The sequence below is a fragment of the Coregonus lavaretus genome (assembly GCF_964263955.1).
Source record: "Coregonus lavaretus genome assembly, chromosome: 16".
Classification (NCBI taxonomy): Eukaryota; Metazoa; Chordata; class Actinopteri; order Salmoniformes; family Salmonidae; genus Coregonus; species Coregonus lavaretus.
Genome location: NC_140003.1, coordinates 50,434,869 through 50,454,129, shown reverse-complemented (window position 1 = coordinate 50,454,129; position 19,261 = coordinate 50,434,869). Strand labels below are relative to the sequence as shown.

The following is a 19,261-nucleotide window of genomic DNA, read 5'->3' as shown; positions in this document are numbered from 1 at the left end:
GCCAATCTTGGTGTTCTCTGGCAAATGCCAAACGTCCTGCACGGTGTTGGGCTGTAAGCACAACCCCCACCTGTGGACGTCGGGCCCTCATACCACCCTCATGGAGTCTGTTTCTGACCGTTTGAGCAGACACATGCACATTTGTGGCCTGCTGGAGGTCATTTTGCAGTGCTCCTCCTGCTCCTCCTTGCAGTCCTGCTGCTGGGTTGTTGCCCTCCTACGGCCTCCTCCACGTCTCCTGATGTACTGGCCTGTCTCCTGGTAGCGCCTCCATGCTCTGGACACTACGCTGACAGACACAGCAAACCTTCTTGCCACAGCTCGCATTGATGTGCCATCCTGGATGAGATGCACTACCTGAGCCACTTGTGTGGGTTGTAGACTCCGTCTCATGCTACCACTAGAGTGAAAGCACTGCCAGCATTCAAAAGTGACCAAAACATCAGCCAGGAAGCATAGGAACTGTGGTCACCACCTGCAAAACCAGTCCTTTATTGGGGGTGTCTTGCTAATTGCCTATAATTTCCACCTGTTGTCTATTCCATTTGCACAACAGCATGTGAAATTTGTCAATCAGTGTTGCTTCCTAAGTGGACAGTTTGATTTCACAGAAGTGTGATTGACTTGGAGTTACATTGTGTTGTTTAAGTGTTCCCTTTATTTTTTTTAACAGTGTATATATATATATATATAGAGAGAGAGAGATTTTGTCCCACTCCTCTTTGCAGATCTTCTCCAAGTCATTAAGGTTTTGAGGCTGACGTTTGGCAACTCGAACCTTCAGCTCCCTCCACAGATTTTCTATGGGATTAAGGTCTGGAGAATGGCTAGGCCACTCCAGGACCTTAATGTGCTTCTTCTTGAGCCACTCCTTTGTTGCCTTGGCCATGTGTTTTGGGTCATTGTCATGCTGGAATACCCATCCACGACCCATTTTCAATGCCCTTGCTGAGGGAATGAGGTTCTCACCCAAGATTTGATGCTTGGCGATGGTCTTGTAGCCCATTCCAGCCTTGTGTAGGTCTACAATCTTGTCCCTGACATCCTTGGAGAGCTCTTTGGTCATGGCCATGGTGGAGAGTTTGGAATCTGATTGATTGATTGCTTCTGTGGACAGGTGTCTTTTATACAGGTAACAAGCTGAGATTAGGAGCACTCCCTTTAAGAGTGTGCTCCTAATCTCAGCTCGTTACCTGTATAAAAGACACCTGGGAGCCAGAAATCTTTCTGATTGAGAGGGGGTCAAATACTTATTTCCCTCATTAAAATGCAAATCAATTCATGAAATTTTTGACATGCGTTTTTCTGGATTATTTTGTTGTTATTCTGTCTCTCACTGTTCAAATAAACCTACTGGTTGTATTCTGTCACTCTATCCCTGTAGCTCCTGGAGCCTGTGTGTCATCAGCTGTTTGAGATGTACCGGAGCTCTGAGGACCGCCTGAGACGCTTCACACTGCAGTTCCTTCCAGAGCTGGTCTGGGTGTACCTCCGTCTCACCGCAAGCAGGGACCGCCAGAGCAACGGCTGCATAGAGGCCTTGCTGCTGGGCATATATAACTTGGTAACTACTACTACCTACCAACCTAACCTGCTTGACTTACCTGGACATCTATCATGGGGGGCTACTATGGAAGAGGCTGGATGTTAGGGGTTAGGGGATAGGGCTTTAGTCTCTATGGAAGAGGCAGGATGTTAGGGGTTAGGGCTTTAGTCTCTATGGAAGAGGCTGGATGTTAGGGGATAGGGCTTTAGTCTCTATGGAAGAGGCAGGATGTTAGGGGTTAGGAGATAGGGCTTTAGTCTCTATGGAAGAGGCTGGATGTTAGGGGTTAGGAGATAGGGCTTTAGTCTCTATGGAAGGGGCTGGATGTTAGGGGTTAGGGGATAGGGCTTTAGTCTCTATGGAAGAGGCTGGATGTTAGGGGTTAGGGGATAGGGCTTTAGTCTCTATGGAAGAGGCTGGATGTTAGGGGATAGGGCTTTAGTCTCTATGGAAGAGGCAGGATGTTAGGGGTTAGGAGATAGGGCTTTAGTCTCTATGGAAGAGGCTGGATGTTAGGGGTTAGGAGATAGGGCTTTAGTCTCTATGGAAGGGGCTGGATGTTAGGGGTTAGGGGATAGGGCTTTAGTCTCTATGGAAGAGGCTGGATGTTAGGGGTTAGGGGATAGGGCTTTAGTCTCTATGGAAGAGGCTGGATGTTAGGGGTTAGGGGATAGGGCTTTAGTCTCTATGGAAGAGGCTGGATGTTAGGGGTTAGGAGATAGGGCTTTAGTCTCTATGGAAGAGGCTGGATGTTAGGGGTTAGGGGATAGGGCTTTAGTCTCTATGGAAGAGGCAGGATGTTAGGGGTTAGGAGATAGGGCTTTAGTCTCTATGGAAGAGGCTGGATGTTAGGGGTGGAGATAGGGCTTTAGTCTCTATGGAAGAGGCTGGATGTTAGGGGTTAGGAGATGGGGCTTTAGTCTCTATGGAAGAGGCAGGATGTTAGGGGTTAGGGGATAGGGCTTTAGTCTCTATGGAAGAGGCTGGATGTTAGGGGTTAGGAGATAGGGCTTTAGTCTCTATGGAAGAGGCTGGATGTTAGGGGTTAGGGGATAGGGCTTTAGTCTCTATGGAAGAGGCAGGATGTTAGGGGTTAGGAGATAGGGCTTTAGTCTCTATGGAAGAGGCTGGATGTTAGGGGTGGAGATAGGGCTTTAGTCTCTATGGAAGAGGCTGGATGTTAGGGGTTAGGAGATGGGGCTTTAGTCTCTATGGAAGAGGCAGGATGTTAGGGGTTAGGTGATAGGGCTTTAGTCTCTATGGAAGAGGCTGGATGTTAGGGGTTAGGGGATAGGGCTTTAGTCTCTATGGAAGAGGCTGGATGTTAGGGGTTAGGGGATAGGGCTTTAGTCTCTATGGAAGAGGCTGGATGTTAGGGGTTAGGAGATAGGGCTTTAGTCTCTATGGAAGAGGCTGGATGTTAGGGGTTAGGGGATAGGGCTTTAGTCTCTATGGAAGAGGCAGGATGTTAGGGGTTAGGAGATAGGGCTTTAGTCTCTATGGAAGAGGCTGGATGTTAGGGGTGGAGATAGGGCTTTAGTCTCTATGGAAGAGGCTGGATGTTAGGGGTTAGGAGATAGGGCTTTAGTCTCTATGGAAGAGGCTGGATGTTAGGGGTTAGGGGATAGGGCTTTAGTCTCTATGGAAGAGGCTGGATGTTAGGGGTGGAGATAGGGCTTTAGTCTCTATGGAAGAGGCTGGATGTTAGGGGTTAGGGGATAGGGCTTTAGTCTCTATGGAAGAGGCAGGATGTTAGGGGTTAGGAGATAGGGCTTTAGTCTCTATGGAAGAGGCTGGATGTTAGGGGTTAGGGGATAGGGCTTTAGTCTCTATGGAAGAGGCAGGATGTTAGGGGTTAGGAGATAGGGCTTTAGTCTCTATGGAAGAGGCTGGATGTTAGGGGTTAGGAGATAGGGCTTTAGTCTCTATGGAAGAGGCTGGATGTTAGGGGATAGGGCTTTAGTCTCTATGGAAGAGGCAGGATGTTAGGGGTTAGGAGATAGGGCTTTAGTCTCTATGGAAGAGGCTGGATGTTAGGGGTTAGGAGATAGGGCTTTAGTCTCTATGGAAGAGGGTGCAGCCAGTGCTGATAGTCAGATGAAGGTCCGCTGTCAGTACTGGAAGAGGCAGGATGTTAGGGGTGCAGCCAGTGCTGATAGTCAGATGAAGGTCCGCTGTCAGTACTGGAAGGGGCTGGATGTTAGGGGTGCAGCCAGTGCTGATAGTCAGATGAAGGTCCGCTGTCAGTACTGGAAGAGGCTGGATGTTAGGGGTGCAGCCAGTGCTGATAGTCAGATGAAGGTCCGCTGTCAGTACTGGAAGAGGCAGGATGTTAGGGGTGCAGCCAGTGCTGATAGTCAGATGAAGGTCCGCTGTCAGTACTGGAAGGGGCTGGATGTTAGGGGTGCAGCCAGTGCTGATAGTCAGATGAAGGTCCGCTGTCAGTACTGGAAGAGGCTGGATGTTAGGGGTGCAGCCAGTGCTGATAGTCAGATGAAGGTCCGCTGTCAGTACTGGAAGGGGCTGGATGTTAGGGGTGCAGCCAGTGCTGATAGTCAGATGAAGGTCCGCTGTCAGTACTGGAAGAGGCAGGATGTTAGGGGTGCAGCCAGTGCTGATAGTCAGATGAAGGTCCGCTGTCAGTACTGGAAGGGGCAGGATGTTAGGGGTGCAGCCAGTGCTGATAGTCAGATGAAGGTCCGCTGTCAGTACTGGAAGAGGCTGGATGTTAGGGGTGCAGCCAGTGCTGATAGTCAGATGAAGGTCCGCTGTCAGTACTGGAAGGGGCAGGATGTTAGGGGTGCAGCCAGTGCTGATAGTCAGATGAAGGTCCGCTGTCAGTACTGGAAGGGGCTGGATGTTAGGGGTGCAGCCAGTGCTGATAGTCAGATGAAGGTCCGCTGTCAGTACTGGAAGAGGCTGGATGTTAGGGGTGCAGCCAGTGCTGATAGTCAGATGAAGGTCCGCTGTCAGTACTGGAAGGGGCTGGATGTTAGGGGTGCAGCCAGTGCTGATAGTCAGATGAAGGTCCGCTGTCAGTACTGGAAGGGGCTGGATGTTAGGGGTGCAGCCAGTGCTGATAGTCAGATGAAGGTCCGCTGTCAGTACTGGAAGAGGCTGGATGTTAGGGGTGCAGCCAGTGCTGATAGTCAGATGAAGGTCCGCTGTCAGTACTGGAAGGGGCAGGATGTTAGGGGTGCAGCCAGTGCTGATAGTCAGATGAAGGTCCGCTGTCAGTACTGGAAGGGGCAGGATGTTAGGGGTGCAGCCAGTGCTGATAGTCAGATGAAGGTCCGCTGTCAGTACTGGAAGGGGCTGGATGTTAGGGGTGCAGCCAGTGCTGATAGTCAGATGAAGGTCCGCTGTCAGTACTGGAAGAGGCAGGATGTTAGGGGTGCAGCCAGTGCTGATAGTCAGATGAAGGTCCGCTGTCAGTACTGGAAGAGGCAGGATGTTAGGGGTGCAGCCAGTGCTGATAGTCAGATGAAGGTCCGCTGTCAGTACTGGAAGGGGCTGGATGTTAGGGGTGCAGCCAGTGCTGATAGTCAGATGAAGGTCCGTTGTCAGTACTGGAAGAGGCAGGATGTTAGGGGTGCAGCCAGTGCTGATAGTCAGATGAAGGTCCGCTGTCAGTACTGGAAGAGGCTGGATGTTAGGGGTGCAGCCAGTGCTGATAGTCAGATGAAGGTCCGCTGTCAGTACTGGAAGAGGCTGGATGTTAGGGGTGCAGCCAGTGCTGATAGTCAGATGAAGGTCCGCTGTCAGTACTGGAAGGGGCTGGATGTTAGGGGTGCAGCCAGTGCTGATAGTCAGATGAAGGTCCGTTGTCAGTACTGGAAGGGGCTGGATGTTAGGGGTGCAGCCAGTGCTGATAGTCAGATGAAGGTCCGCTGTCAGTACTGGAAGAGGCAGGATGTTAGGGGTGCAGCCAGTGCTGATAGTCAGATGAAGGTCCGCTGTCAGTACTGGAAGGGGCTGGATGTTAGGGGTGCAGCCAGTGCTGATAGTCAGATGAAGGTCCGCTGTCAGTACTGGAAGGGGCTGGATGTTAGGGGTTAGGGGATAGGGATGTTAGTCAGATGAAGGTCCGCTGTCAGTACTGGAAGAGGCTGGATGTTAGGGGTTAGGAGATAGGGCTGATAGTCAGATGAAGGTCCGCTGTCAGTACTGGAAGGGGCTGGATGTTAGGGGTTAGGGGATAGGGATGTTAGTCAGATGAAGGTCCGCTGTCAGTACTGGAAGAGGCTGGATGTTAGGGGTTAGGGGATAGGGATGTTAGTCAGATGAAGGTCCGCTGTCAGTACTGGAAGAGGCTGGATGTTAGGGGTTAGGAGATAGGGCTGATAGTCAGATGAAGGTCCGCTGTCAGTACTGGAAGGGGCTGGATGTTAGGGGTTAGGGGATAGGGATGTTAGTCAGATGAAGGTCCGCTGTCAGTACTGGAAGAGGCTGGATGTTAGGGGTTAGGGGATAGGGATGTTAGTCAGATGAAGGTCCGCTGTCAGTACTGGAAGAGGCTGGATGTTAGGGGTTAGGGGATAGGGCTTTAGTCTCTATGGAAGAGGCAGGATGTTAGGGGTTAGGAGATAGGGCTTTAGTCTCTATGGAAGAGGCTGGATGTTAGGGGTTAGGAGATAGGGCTTTAGTCTCTATGGAAGAGGCTGGATGTTAGGGGTTAGGGGATAGGGCTTTAGTCTCTATGGAAGAGGCTGGATGTTAGGGGTTAGGGGATAGGGCTTTAGTCTCTATGGAAGAGGCAGGATGTTAGGGGTTAGGAGATAGGGCTTTAGTCTCTATGGAAGAGGCTGGATGTTAGGGGTGGAGATAGGGCTTTAGTCTCTATGGAAGAGGCAGGATGTTAGGGGATAGGGATGTTAGGGGTTAGGGGATAGGGATGTTAGGGGTTAGGAGATAGGGCTTTAGTCTCTATGGAAGAGGCAGGATGTTAGGGGATAGGGATGTTAGGGGTTAGGGGATAGGGATGTTAGGGGTTAGGGGATAGGGCTTTAGTCTCTATGGAAGAGGCTGGATGTTAGGGGTTAGGGGATAGGGCTTTAGTCTCTATGGAAGAGGCTGGATGTTAGGAGATAGGGGATAGGGGATAGGGATGTTAGGGGTTAGGGGATAGGGCTTTAGTCTCTATGGAAGAGGCTGGATGTTAGGGGTTAGGAGATAGGGCTTTAGTCTCTATGGAAGAGGCTGGATGTTAGGGGTTAGGGGATAGGGCTTTAGTCTCTATGGAAGGGGCTGGATGTTAGGGGTTAGGGGATAGGGCTTTAGTCTCTATGGAAGAGGCAGGATGTTAGGGGTTAGGGGATAGGGATGTTAGGGGATAGGGATGTTAGGGGTTAGGAGATAGGGCTTTAGTCTCTATGGAAGAGGCTGGATGTTAGGGGTTAGGGGATAGGGCTTTAGTCTCTATGGAAGAGGCTGGATGTTAGGGGTTAGGGGATAGGGCTTTAGTCTCTATGGAAGAGGCAGGATGTTAGGGGTTAGGGGATAGGGATGTTAGGGGATAGGGATGTTAGGGGTTAGGAGATAGGGCTTTAGTCTCTATGGAAGAGGCTGGATGTTAGGGGTTAGGGGATAGGGATGTTAGGGGTTAGGAGATAGGGCTTTAGTCTCTATGGAAGAGGCTGGATGTTAGGGGTTAGGAGATAGGGCTTTAGTCTCTATGGAAGAGGCTGGATGTTAGGGGTTAGGGGATAGGGCTTTAGTCTCTATGGAAGGGGCTGGATGTTAGGGGTTAGGGGATAGGGCTTTAGTCTCTATGGAAGAGGCAGGATGTTAGGGGTTAGGGGATAGGGATGTTAGGGGATAGGGATGTTAGGGGTTAGGAGATAGGGCTTTAGTCTCTATGGAAGAGGCAGGATGTTAGGGGTTAGGGGATAGGGATGTTAGGGGTTAGGGGATAGGGATGTTAGGGGTTAGGGGATAGGGATGTTAGGGGTTAGGGGATAGGGATGTTAGGGGTTAGGGGATAGGGATGTTAGGGGTTAGGAGATAGGGCTTTAGTCTCTATGGAAGAGGCTACTAAGACGCTGTAAGGACGTGTGTAAAGGACGGACCCCTGGGTCTGTCTAGTAAGAGCTAGAGATATCAATGGAGAGGGCTCTGTCTGTGTGTCTTCTCTCCTCTACCATGGCTGTAGACAACTCTGATCAGTTACACAGCCTGGCTCTCTGCAGACAGGCATCAGATATACAGAGAGCTGCTGGCTCTGGGCTCTGGGCAGGCAGCCAGGCAGTGAAAGGCATGGTTAGCAATTAGCATAGCAGTCAAGGACATGATTAGCAGGGTTAGCATTATCACAGCTGTGAAGAACATGGTTAGCATGATAAGCAATTAGCATGGTTAGCAATAGCATGGTTATTAATAGCATAATAGCATGGTTAGCAATAGCATAGTTAGTAACAGCATGGTTAGCAATAGCATGGTTAGCACAGTAGTGAAGGGCATGGCTAGCATGGTTAGCGTTAGCAGTGCTGATCTCATGAAGGATTAGTGTTGGGGGACAGACAGACCCAGTGAGTAACTCTCCCAGAGGACAGACAGACCCAGTGAGTAACTCTCCCAGAGGACAGACAGACCCAGTGAGTAACTCTCCCAGAGGACAGACAGAGACCCAGTGAGTAACTCTCCCAGAGGACAGACAGACCCAGTGCGTAACTCTCCCAGAGGACAGACAGACCCAGTGAGTAACTCTCCCAGAGGACAGACAGACCCAGTGAGTAACTCTCCCAGAGGACAGACAGACCCAGTGAGTAACTCTCCCAGAGGACAGACAGAGACCCAGTGAGTAACTCTCCCAGAGGACAGACAGACCCAGTGAGTAACTCTCCCAGAGGACAGACAGACCCAGTGAGTAACTCTCCCAGAGGACAGACAGACCCAGTGAGTAACTCTCCCAGAGGACAGACAGACCCAGTGAGTAACTCTCCCAGAGGACAGACAGACCCAGTGAGTAACTCTCCCAGAGGACAGACAGACCCAGTGAGTAACTCTCCCAGAGGACAGACAGACCCAGTGAGTAACTCTCCCAGAGGACAGACAGACCCAGTGAGTAACTCTCCCAGAGGACAGACAGACCCAGTGAGTAACTCTCCCAGAGGACAGACAGACCCAGTGAGTAACTCTCCCAGAGGACAGACAGACCCAGTGAGTAACTCTCCCAGAGGACAGACAGACCCAGTGAGTAACTCTCCCAGAGGACAGACAGACCCAGTGAGTAACTCTCCCAGAGGACAGACAGAGACCCAGTGAGTAACTCTCCCAGAGGACAGACAGAGACCCAGTGAGTAACTCTCCCAGAGGACAGACTGACCCAGTGAGTAACTCTCCCAGAGGACAGACAGAGACCCAGTGAGTAACTCTCCCAGAGGACAGACAGACCCAGTGAGTAACTCTCCCAGAGGACAGACAGACCCAGTGAGTAACTCTCCCAGAGGACAGACAGACCCAGTGAGTAACTCTCCCAGAGGACAGACAGACCCAGTGAGTAACTCTCCCAGAGGACAGACAGAGACCCAGTGAGTAACTCTCCCAGAGGACAGACAGACCCAGTGAGTAACTCTCCCAGAGGACAGACAGACCCAGTGAGTAACTCTCCCAGAGGACAGACAGACCCAGTGAGTAACTCTCCCAGAGGACAGACAGAGACCCAGTGAGTAACTCTCCCAGAGGACAGACAGACCCCGTGAGTAACTCTCCCAGAGGACAGACAGACCCCGTGAGTAACTCTCCCAGAGGACAGACAGACCCAGTGAGTAACTCTCCCAGAGATAAGAGAGACAGCTAAGGGCATGCAGTCCAGCACGACGCAGAGATCACTAGTCATGCTCTCAAAGCACACGTGCGCGCACGCACACACACAAGCACTGTCCACCAGACTGTTAAAATCAACCAACCAACCAACCAACCAACCAACCAAAAAGCTTGTGTTTCATTGACCTCTGCGTTGAAGAGCTTGGTTGTTTAGCAACAAAACCGACATATGTGGAACTACGGGGCAAAACAGACAGGGTTGTCTTAGGTTGTCGAAACGTGGAAACTCTATTTCACCTCCAATGTTTATTAAAACGTGGAAACTCTATTTCACCTCCAATGTTTATTGAAAACATAAATATATTTGCACAATGCAGAACTTGTCTCAAATACATTGTTCCAGTTGTTGGTTGGCTAGCTAGCGAATTTTAGCCATATTAGCATTGACATGAACTCCATAAAACACCATAAAACAAGACATGGTATCAAGAACAAGATGAAACTAGCTGAAACGAGCCACTTACGATTCCCCACTTGGCAGCTTCTGGTCATTGTTGGTAGCTATCTGGCCTTCCAGAATCACAACAACACACAGACTTCTGCCCCATGGAAGCTCATCGTTTTAGGGAAGTTCTCAGCACACCCACACGAGCACTGTCAACCAGACTGTTCAAACCAACCAACCAACCCGGCCAAAAAGCTCTCCAACATGACTTTCTCTCTGTTTTTTCAGGAGATCGTGGACAAAGATGGAAACAGCAAGCTCCTGTTGTTCACCATCCCCTCCCTGTCCAAGCCCTCTGTGTATCACGAGGTAAGACTGGTAGCCTGTTGTTCACCGTCCCCTCCCTGTCCAAGCCCTCTGTGTATCACGAGGTAAGACTGGTAGCCTGTTGTTCACCGTCCCCTCCCTTTCCAAGCCCTCTGTGTATCACGAGGTAAGACTGGTAGCCTGTTGTTCACCGTCCCCTCCCTGTCCAAGCCCTCTGTGTATCACGAGGTAAGACTGGTAGCCTGTTGTTCACCGTCCCCTCCCTGTCCAAGCCCTCTGTGTATCACGAGGTAAGACTGGTAGCCTGTTGTTCACCGTCCCCTCCCTGTCCAAGCCCTCTGTGTATCACGAGGTAAGACTGGTAGCCTGTTGTTCACCGTCCCCTCACTGTCCAAGCCCTCTGTGTATCACGAGGTAAGACTGGTAGCCTGTTGTTCACCGTCCCCTCCCTGTCCAAGCCCTCTGTGTATCACGAGGTAAGACTGGTAGCCTGTTGTTCACCGTCCCCTCCCTGTCCAAGCCCTCTGTGTATCACGAGGTAAGACTGGTAGCCTGTTGTTCACCGTCCCCTCCCTGTCCAAGCCCTCTGTGTATCACGAGGTAAGACTGGTAGCCTAGCAGTTAGACCGTTGGGCCAGTAACCGAAAGGTCGCTGGTTTGAATACCCGAGCCGACAAGGTGAAAAATCTGTCAATGTGCCTTTGGGCAAGGTACTTAACCCTAATTTGCTCCAGGGGCACCGTAGTACTATGGCTGACCCTGTAAAACAACACATTACACTGCACCTATCATACTACTATGGCTGACCCTGTAGAACAACACATTACACTGGACCTATCATACTACTATGGCTGACCCTGTAAAACAACACATTACACTGCACCTATCATACTACTATGGCTGACCCTGTAAAACAACACATTACACTGCACCTATCATACTACTATGGCTGACCCTGTAAAACAACACATTACACTGCACCTATCATACTACTATGGCTGACCCTGTAGAACACCACATTACACTGGACCTATCATACTACTATGGCTGACCCTGTAGAACAACACATTACACTGGACCTATCATACTACTATGGCTGACCCTGTAGAACAACACATTACACTGGACCTATCATACTACTATGGCTGACCCTGTAAAACACCACATTACACTGGACCTATCATACTACTATGGCTGACCCTGTAGAACAACACATTACACTGGACCTATCATACTACTACGGCTGACCCAGTAAAACAACACATTACACTGGACCTATCATACTACTATGGCTGACCCTGTAAAACAACACATTACACTGCACCTATCATACTACTATGGCTGACCCTGTAAAACAACACATTACACTGCACCTATCATACTACTATGGCTGACCCTGTAAAACAACACATTACACTGCACCTATCATACTACTATGGCTGACCCTGTAAAACAACACATTACACTGCACCTATCATACTACTATGGCTGACCCTGTAGAACACCACATTACACTGGACCTATCATACTACTATGGCTGACCCTGTAGAACAACACATTACACTGGACCTATCATACTACTATGGCTGACCCTGTAGAACAACACATTACACTGGACCTATCATACTACTATGGCTGACCCTGTAAAACACCACATTACACTGGACCTATCATACTACTATGGCTGACCCTGTAGAACAACACATTACACTGGACCTATCATACTACTACGGCTGACCCAGTAAAACAACACATTACACTGGACCTATCATACTACTATGGCTGACCCTGTAAAACAACACATTACACTGCACCTATCATACTACTATGGCTGACCCTGTAGAACAACACATTACACTGGACCTATCATACTACTATGGCTGACCCTGTAAAACAACACATTACACTGCACCTATCATACTACTATGGCTGACCCTGTAGAACAACACATTACACTGGACCTATCATACTACTATGGCTGACCCTGTAAAACACCACATTACACTGGACCTATCATACTACTATGGCTGACCCTGTAGAACAACACATTACACTGGACCTATCATACTACTATGGCTGACCCTGTAGAACAACACATTACACTGGACCTATCATACTACTATGGCTGACCCTGTAGAACAACACATTACACTGGACCTATCATACTACTATGGCTGACCCTGTAGAACAACACATTACACTGGACCTATCATACTACTATGGCTGACGCTGTAAAACACCACATTACACTGGACCTATCATACTACTATGGCTGACCCTGTAGAACAACACATTACACTGCACCTATCATACTACTATGGCTGACCCTGTAGAACAACACATTACACTGGACCTATCATACTACTATGGCTGACCCTGTAAAACACCACATTACACTGGACCTATCATACTACTATGGCTGACCCTGTAGAACAACACATTACACTGGACCTATCATACTACTATGGCTGACCCTGTAGAACAACACATTACACTGGACCTATCATACTACTATGGCTGACCCTGTAAAACAACACATTACACTGGACCTATCATACTACTATGGCTGACCCTGTAGAACAACACATTACACTGCACCTATCATACTACTATGGCTGACCCTGTAGAACAACACATTACACTGGACCTATCATACTACTATGGCTGACCCTGTAGAACAACACATTACACTATGTAGGTCCAGCTGTTTATCATCTAACCTGGCCGTAAGGCAGCTTATCATCTGACCACCTGGACTCATCTAACCTGGCCGTAAGGCAGCTTATTATCTGACCACCTGGACTCATCTAACCTGGCCGTAAGGCAGCTTATTATCTGACCACCTGGACTCATCTAACCTGGCCGTAAGGCAGCTTATTATCTGACCACCTGGACTCATCTAACCTGGCCGTAAGGCAGCTTATTATCTGACCACCTGGACTCATCTAACCTGGCCGTAAGGCAGCTTATTATCTGACCACCTGGACTCATCTAACCTGGCCGTAAGGCAGCTTATTATCTGACCACCTGGACTCATCTAACCTGGCCGTAAGGCAGCTTATTATCTGACCACCTGGAGGATGAAGAATGGAGGCTCAGCTCTGTGCTGCTGTCCTCATCGTTCACCTCTAGGGGGCAACGGTGGTTTATATAATTTTCCTATTTTTAGTTCTACGCTGCTCTGCAGTTGGTCAAGCCTTTCGAGACAGACCTCCTGACAGATACGAGAATCAATGAACTGAGCTCATTAGCTGGAACACGCCAATTGTTTAGCTACTATTCTACCAGGCCAAATGGAAGTGTGTGTGTGCTGGTGTTATGTTAGCCCTCACCTGTTACTGTGAGGCTAATGGCACCCTACTCCCTCTGTAGGGCACTATGGGCCCTGCTGAAAAGTAGTGCACTATAGGGGAGGTGTTCCCTAACGTTTTTACTCAGGCCCCCTGTCCAGCGTTGGGGAACATCCCACTCCTCCCTAACGTTTTTACTCAGGCCCCCTGTCCAGGGTTGGGGAACATCACACTCCTCCCTAACGTTTTTACTCAGGCCCCCTGTCCAGCGTTGGGGAACATCCCACTCCTCCCTGCGCGTTTTTACTCAGGCCCCCTGTCCAGCGTTGGGGAACATCCCACTCCTCCCTAACGTTTTTACTCAGGCCCCCTGTCCAGCGTTGGGGAACATCCCACTCCTCCCTAACGTTTTTACTCAGGCCCCCTGTCCAGCGTTGGGGAACATCCCACTCCTCCCTAACGTTTTTACTCAGGCCCCCTGTCCAGCGTTGGGGAACATCCCACTCCTCCCTGCGCGTTTTTACTCAGGCCCCCTGTCCAGCGTTGGGGAACATCCCACTCCTCCCTGCGCGTTTTTACTCAGGCCCCCTGTCCAGCGTTGGGGAACATCCCACTCCTCCCTGCGCGTTTTTACTCAGGCCCCCTGTCCAGCGTTGGGGAACATCCCACTCCTCCCTAACGTTTTTACTCAGGCCCCCTGTCCAGCGTTGGGGAACATCCCACTCCTCCCTGCGCGTTTTTACTCAGGCCCCCTGTCCAGCGTTGGGGAACATCCCACTCCTCCCTAACGTTTTTACTCAGGCCCCCTGTCCAGCGTTGGGGAACATCCCACTCCTCCCTGCGCGTTTTTACTCAGGCCCCCTGTCCAGCGTTGGGGAACATCCCACTCCTCCCTGCGCGTTTTTACTCAGGCCCCCTGTCCAGCGTTGGGGAACATCCCACTCCTCCCTAACGTTTTTACTCAGGCCCCCTGTCCAGCGTTGGGGAACATCCCACTCCTCCCTGCGCGTTTTTACTCAGGCCCCCTGTCCAGCGTTGGGGAACATCCCACTCCTCCCTGCGCGTTTTTACTCAGGCCCCCTGTCCAGCGTTGGGGAACATCCCACTCCTCCCTAACGTTTTTACTCAGGCCCCCTGTCCAGCGTTGGGGAACATCCCACTCCTCCCTAACGTTTTTACTCAGGCCCCCTGTCCAGCGTTGGGGAACATCCCACTCCTCCCTAACGTTTTTACTCAGGCCCCCTGTCCAGCGTTGGGGAACATCCCACTCCTCCCTGCGCGTTTTTACTCAGGCCCCCTGTCCAGCGTTGGGGAACATCCCACTCCTCCCTAACGTTTTTACTCAGGCCCCCTGTCCAGCGTTGGGGAACATCCCACTCCTCCCTGCGCGTTTTTACTCAGGCCCCCTGTCCAGCGTTGGGGAACATCCCACTCCTCCCTGCGCATTTTTACTCAGGCCCCCTGTCCAGCGTTGGGGAACATCCCACTCCTCCCTAACGTTTTTACTCAGGCCCCCTGTCCAGCGTTGGGGAACATCCCACTCCTCCCTGCGCGTTTTTACTCAGGCCCCCTGTCCAGTGTTGGGGAACATCCCACTCCTCCCTGCGCGTTTTTACTCAGGCCCCCTGTCCAGCGTTGGGGAACATCCCACTCCTCCCTAACGTTTTTACTCAGGCCCCCTGTCCAGCGTTGGGGAACATCCCACTCCTCCCTGCGCGTTTTTACTCAGGCCCCCTGTCCAGCGTTGGGGAACATCCCACTCCTCCCTAACGTTTTTACTCAGGCCCCCTGTCCAGCGTTGGGGAACATCCCACTCCTCCCTGCGCGTTTTTACTCAGGCCCCCTGTCCAGCGTTGGGGAACATCCCACTCCTCCCTGCGTGTTTTTACTCAGGCCCCCTGTCCAGCGTTGGGGAACATCCCACTCCTCCCTAACGTTTTTACTCAGGCCCCCTGTCCAGCGTTGGGGAACATCCCACTCCTCCCTGCGCGTTTTTACTCAGGCCCCCTGTCCAGCGTTGGGGAACATCCCACTCCTCCCTGCGCGTTCTTACTCAGGCCCCCTGTCCAGCGTTGGGGAACATCCCACTCCTCCCTGCGCGTTTTTACTCAGGCCCCCTGTCCAGCGTTGGGGAACATCCCACTCCTCCCTAACGTTTTTACTCAGGCCCCCTGTCCAGCGTTGGGGAACATCCCACTCCTCCCTGCCCCCTGTCCAGCGTTGGGGAACATCCCACTCCTCCCTGCGTGTTTTTACTCAGGCCCCCTGTCCAGCGTTGGGGAACATCCCACTCCTCCCTAACGTTTTTACTCAGGCCCCCTGTCCAGCGTTGGGGAACATCCCACTCCTCCCTAACGTTTTTACTCAGGCCCCCTGTCCAGCGTTGGGGAACATCCCACTCCTCCCTAACGTTTTTACTCAGGCCCCCTGTCCAGCGTTGGGGAACATCCCACTCCTCCCTGACGTTTTTACTCAGGCCCCCTGTCCAGCGTTGGGGAACATCCCACTCCTCCCTAACGTTTTTACTCAGGCCCCCTGTCCAGCGTTGGGGAACATCCCACTCCTCCCTGACGTTTTTACTCAGGCCCCCTGTCCAGCGTTGGGGAACATCCCACTCCTCCCTAACGTTTTTACTCAGGCCCCCTGTCCAGCGTTGGGGAACATCCCACTCCTCCCTGCGCGTTTTTACTCAGGCCCCCTGTCCAGCGTTGGGGAACATCCCACTCCTCCCTGCGTGTTTTTACTCAGGCCCCCTGTCCAGCGTTGGGGAACATCCCACTCCTCCCTAACGTTTTTACTCAGGCCCCCTGTCCAGCGTTGGGGAACATCCCACTCCTCCCTGCGCGTTTTTACTCAGGCCCCCTGTCCAGCGTTGGGGAACATCCCACTCCTCCCTGCGCGTTTTTACTCAGGCCCCCTGTCCAGCGTTGGGGAACATCCCACTCCTCCCTGCGCGTTTTTACTCAGGCCCCCTGTCCAGCGTTGGGGAACATCCCACTCCTCCCTAACGTTTTTACTCAGGCCCCCTGTCCAGCGTTGGGGAACATCCCACTCCTCCCTAACGTTTTTACTCAGGCCCCCTGTCCAGCGTTGGGGAACATCCCACTCCTCCCTAACGTTTTTACTCAGGCCCCCTGTCCAGCGTTGGGGAACATCCCACTCCTCCCTAATGTTTTTACTCAGGCCCCCTGTCCAGCGTTGGGGAACATCCCACTCCTCCCTAACGTTTTTACTCAGGCCCCCTGTCCAGCGTTGGGGAACATCCCACTCCTCCCTAACGTTTTTACTCAGGCCCCCTGTCCAGCGTTGGGGAACATCCCACTCCTCCCTAACGTTTTTACTCAGGCCCCCTGTCCAGCGTTGGGGAACATCCCACTCCTCCCTAACGTTTTTACTCAGGCCCCCTGTCCAGCGTTGGGGAACATCCCACTCCTCCCTAATGTTTTTACTCAGGCCCCCTGTCCAGCGTTGGGGAACATCCCACTCCTCCCTAACGTTTTTACTCAGGCCCCCTGTCCAGCGTTGGGGAACATCCCACTCCTCCCTGCGCGTTTTTACTCAGGCCCCCTGTCCAGCGTTGGGGAACATCCCACTCCTCCCTAACGTTTTTACTCAGGCCCCCTGTCCAGCGTTGGGGAACATCCCACTCCTCCCTGCGCGTTTTTACTCAGGCCCCCTGTCCAGCGTTGGGGAACATCCCACTCCTCCCTGCCCCCTGTCCAGCGTTGGGGAACATCACACTCCTCCCTGCCCCCTGTCCAGCGTTGGGGAACATCCCACTCCTCCCTGCGTGTTTTTACTCAGGCCCCCTGTCCAGCGTTGGGGAACATCCCACTCCTCCCTGCGCGTTTTTTCTATGGATACAAGCACTGTTCATGACACTATGGTTGGCGGATAAAACATTTAGCAGCTTTAAAGCTTATTTTCTTGCAATTCTACACATTTTGCCATGTCTAATGTGTATTCATGTGATATTTGATTGACAAAAAAAGTATATCTATGGGTTAAAAAACATAGCAAACATTTTTTTGCTGACATGGGCTTGTTGATCTGGACATTTCTGACCAGTTATAAATATCTCTCTAAGGTCTGTAATGACTGACATGACAAGAGGAACTGCTGATGCACGACCAATATAGAAATAGCATATAGACATTTCACCTTGTGCGTTCTACTATTACAACTTTGAAGAGTAAGTTGAAAGCTGGACTGAGTTCCTTAAAAAAAAAACCTGCCGACCCCTAGGCGCCCCCCCTGCCGACCCCTAGGCGCCCCCCCCTGCCGACCCCTAGGCGCACCCCCTGCCGACCCCTAGGCGCACCCCCTGCCGACCCCTAGGCGCACCCCCTGCCGACCCCTAGGCGCACCCCCTGCTGACCCCTAGGCGCACCCCCTGCCGACCCCTAGGCGCACCCCTGCCGACCCCTAGGCGCCCCCCTGCCGACCCCTAGGCGCCCCCCTGCCGACCCCTAGGCTGGACTAGGCTGGACTTGCATACCCTCCATACACCACTAGTCTCATCCAGAATGAATTCCCTCACTGCTTTCTCCCCCTGATATGACTGAAAGAGCCCTCCTCTGCTCACTGCCACAATGACTGAGTGTCTCTGGCTCTTCTTCTCCTCAGAGCAGAACTCTACTCTACAGTGTGCCAGTTCAGCCCAGGCAAATGTTCCTATTTAAAGGCTTCCTATCCTTAATACAGTATTGTGTTGTATAGTCACATTTGACTACATGGCTCAACTGCTGCCTATTTCTATGTACACTGAAGCGTGCTCTCCTAGTACACGGAATCAGAATGACCGAGACACAGGACACAGGCACACGAAGCTCTGACATAAGGAAGGAGGAAACCAAACATTGACTTCTACCTCATGAGTAGAACGTTTATGTGCACAATAAACATTGCGCCCACTCAGAGGGTAAGAAATGGTCAATGAAAATGTATCGTATCAAACATGAAACCCTAGCAATTACTGTAGGATTAGATGGAATATAGATATACCAGATATGAATTTAAAGGTGTGAAAGAAACAGCAAACATTTGAACAGGAGAACAAAGCGCCCCCTACTGGTGGGAGTTTGCGGAGTGGTGCGTCTTCACCTCAGGAATTATTCATTTTAACAACAAATTCCAAATGCAAGCTTATTCCACGTCTTGTTGTTCCAGCCTGAATTCAAAATGGATTAAATAGATTGGTCGTTTTCACTCATCAGCCCAGAATACCCCATAATGGAAAAGTTTAAATATGTTTTTAGAATCTTTGGCACATTTCTTGAAAATTAGAAGCATAAATATTTAATTGGCGTAAGTATTCACACCCCTGAGTCAATACATGGTAGAACCACCTTTGGCAGCGATTACAGCCGTGAGTCTCTAAGACTGTTGCACACCTGGATTGTACAATATTTGCACATTCATTTTTAAATTCTTCAAGCTCTGTGAAGTTGGTTGTTGATCATTGCTAGACACATTTTCAAGTCTTGCCACAGATTTTCAAGACGATTTCAGTCAAAACTGTAACTAGTTCACTCCGGAACGTTCATTGTCATCTTGGTAAGCAACTCCAGTGTATAATTTGGGCAAGTGTTTTAGGTTATTGTCCTGCTGAAAGGTGAATTTGTCTCCCAATTTTATATGCTTGTCAGCAACGGGTGTGGCTGAAATAGCCAAATTAACTAATTTGAAGGGGTGTCCACATACTTTTTTTCTGATATAAACTTCCTTTTGATATTTTTTTGGGGGACTCTCTTGTTCCATGTAGTGCATCTGTTATTCATTGTGTTTGTATGGGCTAATAGCAGTAAGACCAAAAATATATACTGTATATCTTTTTTTTTTTTTCATACTTCAAGGGCTCTTAAAATTCAAAATCAAATAGTTAAATAA

General features: G+C 50.8%; 1 protein-coding gene across 1 annotated transcript in view; it reads left to right on the top strand.

Moving 5' to 3' along the window:
- The window catches only part of LOC311143710 (hyccin 2-like), a 161,344-nt gene that overhangs the window by 89,301 nt on the left and 52,782 nt on the right, over positions 1 to 19,261 (top strand). Inside the window, exons 5-6 of the mRNA XM_084179578.1 lie at positions 1,385 to 1,564; positions 10,044 to 10,124. Coding sequence (XP_084035704.1) covers positions 1,385 to 1,564; positions 10,044 to 10,124 — 261 coding nt within the window. The remainder of the gene's footprint in view (positions 1 to 1,384; positions 1,565 to 10,043; positions 10,125 to 19,261) is intronic.